At 43.1% G+C, this 7,744-nt stretch overlaps 1 protein-coding gene across 2 annotated transcripts in view; it reads right to left on the bottom strand.

Annotated features, from left to right (window-relative positions):
• Nucleotides 1–332: 332 nt before the first annotated feature.
• Nucleotides 333–7,744, bottom strand: part of EFR3B (EFR3 homolog B) — a 352,965-nt gene continuing 345,553 nt past the window's right edge. For both annotated transcript variants that reach the window (XM_040348132.1, XM_040348134.1), the window contains exons 22-23: nt 4,776–4,825; nt 333–1,619 (exon numbers count right to left, since the gene is read on the bottom strand). In XM_040348132.1, coding sequence (XP_040204066.1) covers nt 1,514–1,619; nt 4,776–4,825 — 156 coding nt within the window. In that variant the 3' untranslated portion in view covers nt 333–1,513. The remainder of the gene's footprint in view (nt 1,620–4,775; nt 4,826–7,744) is intronic.

The raw sequence follows: 7,744 nt of genomic DNA, 5'->3' as shown, positions 1-7,744 counted from the left end.
GCCTAGGGTGGGAGCGTAGTCTTCACATTTCCCGAGAGGCAGTGTGGAACACACGTTGGGGCCGCTCGGGGGATGGGAAGCGCTGCGCCTGACCCGTTGGGGAGTCTCCTCAGAAATATTTTAGGGTGGCTATCTGTTCTGGGGGATAGATTTGCCTTGCTTGTGGTTGGCATATCTTAACCACCTATGTCATTGGTGAATGGTCTTTGCGGTTTTCACCTCAAGATTTAGAAGGTTCTATTTTTGTGAATGACACTGATTTGTTATGTCTTTCTTCATGATGTATGTTATCTTTTGAAAAATCTTCAATAAAAATTATTGAAAATTAAAGATGTTAGATATACATAATAGAGATAAGCCCAGGGGGTGTCATGCTGGACTTAAAGCGGAACTTGACCCAAAAAGGGCTGTTTACACCCCCCCCTTCTACTGCTACATTTGGCACTTTTTGGGGGAAAGTGGGTAGCGGGTACCTGGTTTTGACAGGTACCCACTCTTAATTCCAACCAGATGCGCCGCAACAATCGCCCTTCTTTCCAGCAGCTTTCTGGGACACATCACCAGTCCCAGAAGACTGCGGGACCGGATCACTCACAAAGCACAGTGTCGATCGCACATGCAAAGTACGAAACTGGCCGAGGCTTCACTACCGGTTTCCCTTACTCAAGATGCCGGTGCCTGCACCTAAAGCCAATTCGAAGAATCGGCTCTAGTGAGGAGATTGTTGGATCCCTGGACAGGTAAGTGTTCTTAAATTCTTACAGAATTTGTAGCTGCTGTCTTTTATTTTTTGTGGGGAGCCTGGAGCTCCTCTTTAACTCATATTGTGTCTTAATTTTTTGTAAAGTAGCTGAATTCCTGGAATTCAGCTTTAACACTATCTCTGCCTATATCCCTGCTTGTAATCCTAACACTAACCAACTCTCATGTAAACTCAACCCTTCTTTTGCACCTCACCGGGTCCCTCTGCCCCGATGACCACTTTTCCTTCCCCCAAAAGATATCAGCATTAACATCTCCTGCTTCACCCAGCTGGTGTTGCTATATGTCTGAATCACAGAAGCAGTGCAATACAAAACTTTGTGTTATAAATACATATTAAAACCCAATGGTTTTTACCCACGGAAGTGTGAATGGGGGATTAAATAAGCCCAACACGATGCCGCCCTCTATCACTGACTACTGTAAAGGACCCGCCTAAATCTCATTAGTGACCCACAAGAGTACTATACATACTATACATTACAGAATTAAAGGAAGTGTCCTTATGTATCTCTTCTGGCTGTACATCCTGCTTACAAGAACAAAGCAGCTTAATGTATGGAGAGGACATCCACAGGGTTTAGTGCAAACAGAGGAACATCTGAGCATATAGCGGCAATCTGGCACCGGGTGCTGCTGGAGTGGAAGAGGGAGGATTCCCGTACCAACACTGCAGGTCTCTCGCATTGAGAGGAACATGCTAACGATGGGAAGAAAAGGTGGCTGTACTCTGTCAGCTCTTATTGTTCAGTCAGTAGACGCAAAGGTCAGGGAACTTCATCTCGTAGACAGGAATCGAGTGGTTCTGTGTCTGCCCGAATGCTGCCGTGATGGTGCCCGAAGGACTCGGAGGGGGGCTGCAAAATATTAGAATAAAAGTGACTATATTATTATACAGGATTTATATAGCGCTTTACAAAATAAAGGGAGACAGTACAGTTACATCACAATTCAAGAGAGTTAAGCCAGCCATAGTTAGATCGAATTCATCAAGGACCATCAGAGGTTAAATCCATCTATGGGCAGGCTGGTTGTATCCATTAATTATACAGTATCCAGTCGATCCATCAATTGACTTCATTTCAAGCAGCCTGTCAGATTTTCTGTATGTGACCGCTAGCAGTGATCATTGTGTTCTGACTGTGTTGATGGGGGGGAGGAACAAGCAATTTTCTTTTTGCAGGAATGAAAATTGCATAATCTATGGCTTACCTTAGAGGAGCTGTTTTCTGGGAGCATACATTCTAAAGCAAGAAGGGAAGTGATACAAAAGTAACTGTGTGGTGATGAGTTGTTTTAAGAAAGTAAGATGCAGTTGCTATCTAGAGGTGGGAGAGACTTCCATTATAAAATGGGTTTTCAGTCCAAGGAACGACAAAGCAAGAGATAGCCACAGAGGTTTGGGTAGGGAGTTCTAGAAGATAGGAGAAGTCCTGGACGTGAGCATCCAGGACTCCAGGGGGAGATAAGAAAAATGTGCAGAGGTTTGGGTAGGGAGTTCTAGAAGATGGGAGAGGCCCTAGAGAAGTCCTGGACGTGAGCATCCAGGACTCCAGGGGGAGACAAGGAAACTGTGCAGAGGTTTGGGTAGGGAGTTCTAGAAGATGGGAGAGGCCCTAGAGAAGTCCTGGACGTGAGCTTCCAGGACTCCAGGGGGTGACAAGAGAACTGAAGAGCAGAAGGTATTGGGAGGAGAGGAGAGGATGGTTTGGGTGATATTTTGAGACAAGGTTGGTGATGTAGCTCGGGGTAGAGTTGTGGATGGCTTTGTAAGTTGTTAGTGTTTTTAATTGTATTTATTGGGCGATTGGAAGCCAATGGAGGGATTGGCAGAGAGGGGTGGCAGTTGGCAAGGTGAAAGAGCCTGGAAGCAGAATTCATAATAACTAATTAGATTCTGCCAAGCAGGCATTTGAAGGCTATGACTGGATAATGAAGAGGAAGCAGCTTTCTAATAAGGTCACTCATAAGCTAAGAGTAATAAATCTTTTAAACTAACTGCACCATGAAGCTTTTCTCTTTCTGCCCCTATTAACAATACCGGTATGGTGAGCAAGTTTGGATATCCATTTGATGTGTAAAATCCATTGAAAAAGGAGTTTTGCATAGCTTGGACGGGATATCTGCACTTTCATTGGAAATCAGATGCTGATCCCTATCAGGCTGATGGTGTTCTGACATGCCTATTTGATCTCTATTACCTGAGATCCAACAGATTTGGTAAGCGGCAGTGATTGCCTTATTTTCTTTGAAAGACAGAAAATCTTACCTGCAGACAAGTTTGTCATTCTGTTGTAATTGTGGATACCAGGAATTGTGAAGCTACTCCGATCATTTTTTGGATTCCTAATTGCTTGTTTAGGACATTGTATCTATTTTTCTAGATATTCTCTCATTTAAGGTTTTTCACTCATTAACACATTTTTACCTCATTTATGTGGTAGCGCACTATTTTTGTTTTACACTTTTATGGACCGAATATTTAAGGTTTTTTAGTTGCTGCACCACTTCACTTATGTTTGTTTTTTTTATACCATCTTGATCATCATTAATTTGCAACACATTTGTTCACTTGTTCATTTATTTATTTAGTTTTATAGGGTTTAGCGCCGATTTCTTTCCTTTTACACTGTCTTTAATATTGATTGGAACCTGGGAAAACACTTTCTTTGCCCCCCCTCCCCCCATGCAATTTCGCTTTCCAACCCAACGTTCCAAAATTTCAAACAATACTACCCCCATTATTACACATGACCCCTCTCATATAGTATTCCCATCAATACACAGGACCCCTTACCCATACTACCCCTATTATTACACAGGACCCACTCCCTCATCATCACACAGGGCCCCTCCCCTATACTACTCCCATTATTACACAGGACCCCTCCCCCATACTACCCCCATTATTACACAGGGCCCCTCCCCTATACTACTCCCATTATTACACAGGACCCCTCCCTCATACTACCCCCATTATTACACAGGACCCCCTCCCCCATACTACCCCCATCATTAAACAGGACCATTCCCCCATCATTACAAAAGGACCCCCTTCCCTATACTATCCCCATCATTACACAGGACCCCTTCCCCATACTATCCCCATTATTACACAGGACCCCCCCCCCCCCATTATTACACAGGACCCCTTCTCCAAACAACCCCAATGGCTGGAGGAAGGAATCCTTATACTTATCCCCTGAGGAAGTCCCGCCCTTAGGGACGTAATGTACTGATGGGAAGGCCGTGACGTCACCCGCAGCCATCGTACCGGTTTGCATGTTCATGCTGTATTGCCGAGCACTGGCTATAGTGCCTTATTTGTAAGTGCAATGACATTTTTATTCAATAAAATCTTTACATGGCAGAGAGCACTGTATTTCTTCTTTTTGCTTCTATGATTTATACCATGTTGGAGTAAATTGTGAATTCAATAGTCGCTGCCATTCTGGAAATTCTGGATAATACCCGTAAGGGAAGGTGTTTGTGACCCTCTGTAATATAAGGGTCCACAGAGTAAAGTGGGCGGACAATTTGTATCACTGGTGGAGGTCCCTCATCACGATATCACCTGCATGTCATTATTTTTGTTTATCACCATTGAAGAAACACATGGATGGTTCTTTAGAGAGTGTGACTTATGGACAATTTCAGCGCTGCACTTTCTTTTATTACCACCATTATTACACAGGAGCCCTCCCCTATATTACACCCATTATTACACAGGATCCCCTCCCCCAAACTACCCCCATTATTACACAGGACCCCCTCCCCCAAACTACCCCCATTATTACACAGGAGCCCTCCCCTATATATTACCCCCATCATTACACAGGATTCCCTCCCCCATACTACCCCCCCTCCCCCCATCATTACACAGGACCCCCTCCGCCATACCACCCTTATCATTACACAGGACAGAATTGGATAGAAAGAAATATAAATCCTTCCGCAGGTAATACAGCTTTAAGGTTTTATTTCACAATCTGTGAAATCTCTGAGATTCTTACCGTATAGTCAGCTCAAAGATTTGGTTTAGTTTACTCTGCAGCAACGAGGCCTGAAAAATAAAAAGAATCGGTGTAAGGAGGAACAAAGGTCATTTAGAAGCAAATAAACAAAAAAACAATACAAATTCTATATAATACAAATCCGCCAAGAACTGCCGATGGCAGGACCTGTCATTTATTTCTTGGAGCGGCCAATTAGACCCTCTTCCCCATTTCTCTTTCCTTTTGGTTCTTGTTCTTAACATGTATTTTATTCTTTCTTTTCCCTTAACATACATGCTTATATATCTTCAAAAGGCCACCAAGACCCGACGAGGCCCAATCAATTTCAAACTCACGTGTCCCCTTCGTTATTAGTCCGGGATAGGACATACCTTCCTACCTCTAGTTGGACTCAATTCAAGACAAGTGGAGGTCCAATCCTCCAGCCTCTACCAGGAAACCAGCTGTTGCTGCACGTAAGACCGGACTGGAATCCAAAGTTGTTTCTTTCTTTAAGTTTTTGATGGTCTTTTTTTGTTATCCATGTTTTCAGTATTACCTTGCTCTACCCACAATGTCTTACTCAAGATAAAGTCTTTAAAGTGGATGTAAACACAATTTTTTTTATTTATTCTTTTGATGTAACAATGTACAGTATAATATTTCCTATCATCTGTGCCCAGTCTTGCCACACAGAGTGAATCCAGCTCTGAGCAATCCTCTTTTATTGTTCAATGAAATAAAACGGACTTACAGAGAAAAACCTTAGTCCGTTCCGCCCCCTTGCTGTAAATGAGTGGTTATTTACATATCTTATGCACTAGCCTGGAGACAGTCATTATTTTTTAATCCCCACCCCCACTCCACACCTTTTCTGAAGTCATGTGGTTACTTTTCTGGATTTTGACTGGATGTTAGTGTTCATACCACAAAGCTAGCATATGTCGCTTCCCCCTAATGATCGGAAGTCTTGCTACACTTTATTTTAGTTTATTTACTAACTACCAATCCCTAAAAGCCCCTACAGTCTTTCATGGTACATGTGCGTGGAACAATATGACTTTCCTCACTATAGACCAGCATCGCCCCTGGCTGTTTCTCAATGGGACTCAGAATCTGTTGTTACTATTTGGACACCAAGCATCCCTTTAATAATGCCTATTGGCTCTCAGGAGCCTAATAGTTTCATTATCTATGTTTAAGTTCCAATATGACTGTTAAAATAGTGTCTCTTAATGTTAAAGGTCTTAACAGCCCGTTTAACCACTTCAGATCCGTAGGACGTCCTGGGACGTCCTCCACTTTGAGCGGTGATATCTGAATGATGCCTGCAGCTGCAGGCATGATTCAGATATCTCTGTCTTCAGCTGGCGATTCTGTGCACCAGAAGAACGATCAAAGAGGCGGTTCCGCCGCTCGATCGTTCTTCTAGGTAGCGGGAGGGGACGTGTCCCCCTCCCGCCGCCATCCGGCGCTTCTCCGGGCTCTCCCGTGCCATCGGGGGCCCGGAGAGCGAATCGGCCAGCGCTCGTTGTTGAACCATAGAGATGACTGGTGACCAGATGGTCACAGTCATCTCTATGACCGTCGGAGGGCCGGGCGCGACGTTATGACGTCACGCCAGGTACCCGGAAGTAAACAAAGCCGCTATCGCGGCTGTCGGCATGTAATCGGTGAAATTTTTTTCACCGATTTCATGCTTGTAAGCCTGTAGGAGAGATGTGGGGTCTTATTGACCCCGCATCTCTCCATAAAGAGGACCTGTCACACTGATTCCTATTACAAGGGATGTTTACATTCCTTGTAATAGGAATAAAAGTGATCAAAAAAAAAAAAAATGACAAAAAAAGTGTAAAAATAAAAAAATGAAGTAAAAAAAAAATAATAAAAAAAAAAATTTAAAACGCCCCTGTCCCGGTCGCTCGCGTGCAGAAGCGAACGCGCATGCAAGTCCCACCCACATATGTAAACACCGTTCAAACCCCACATGTGAGGTATCGTCGCGTGCGTTAGAGCGTGTGCAACAATTCTAGCACTAGACCTACTCTGTAACTCAAAAATAGTAACCTGTAAAAAAAATTAAAGCGTTGCCTATGGAGATTTTTAAGTACCGAAGTTTGGCGCCATTCCATGAGTGTGCGCAATTTTAAAGCGTGACATGTTAGGTATCTATTTACTTGGCGTAACATCGTCTTTCACATTATACAAAAAAATTGGGCTAACTTTACTGTTTTGTTATTTTTTAATTCATGAAACTGTTTTTTTCCCTAAAAAAAGGCGTTTGAAAAATTATTGCGCAAATACCATGCGAGAAAAAAAGTTGCAATGACCGCCATTTTATTCCCTAGGGTGTCTGCTAAAAAAAAATATATAATGTTTGGGGGTTCTGATTAATTTTCTAGCAAATTTTTTTTGATTTTTACATAAAGGAGAAAAGTGCCAAAATAGGCCCGGTAACGAAGTGGTTAAGCATAGAACAATGTGAAATGAGGCTCAAAAATTGAAAGGAGATGTTATTTGCATACAAGAAACGCAATTTGGAGCAGTTAATCCCCCTACATTGCCCACATTTTCTTCGCTAATGCGGAAGATAAAAAGAAAGAGGTAATTATTGTTGTAAAACAGTCAGTAGCATTTACTTTGCATGATCTAATCACTGATGGTAATGGTAGATACAGTGTAACCTTGAATTATGAGCATAATTTGTTCCAGGAGACTGCTTGTAAACCAAAGCACTCGCATATCAAAGCGAGTTTCCCCATAAGAGTCAATGGAAATAAAAATAATTTGTTCCGCATTGACTTTAATGGCATGCAGTACCGCATGTGGCCAGAGGTGGGGGGGCGCTGGAGAGCCTCGTAAATGCTTGGGGACACCCGGGAACGGAGTATTTCCGAGTGTCACCATCGCCCCCGCACCTCTGGCCAAATGCGGTACTGCACACCCCGAGTCTGATTTTTTTTTTTTTTAAGTTGCTCGTCTTTCAA

The sequence above is a fragment of the Rana temporaria genome, chromosome 4 (genome assembly GCF_905171775.1).
Source record: "Rana temporaria chromosome 4, aRanTem1.1, whole genome shotgun sequence".
Classification (NCBI taxonomy): Eukaryota; Metazoa; Chordata; class Amphibia; order Anura; family Ranidae; genus Rana; species Rana temporaria.
Note: the sequence above shows the minus strand (reverse complement) of the source record. Positions and strands in the feature narration are given on the sequence as shown.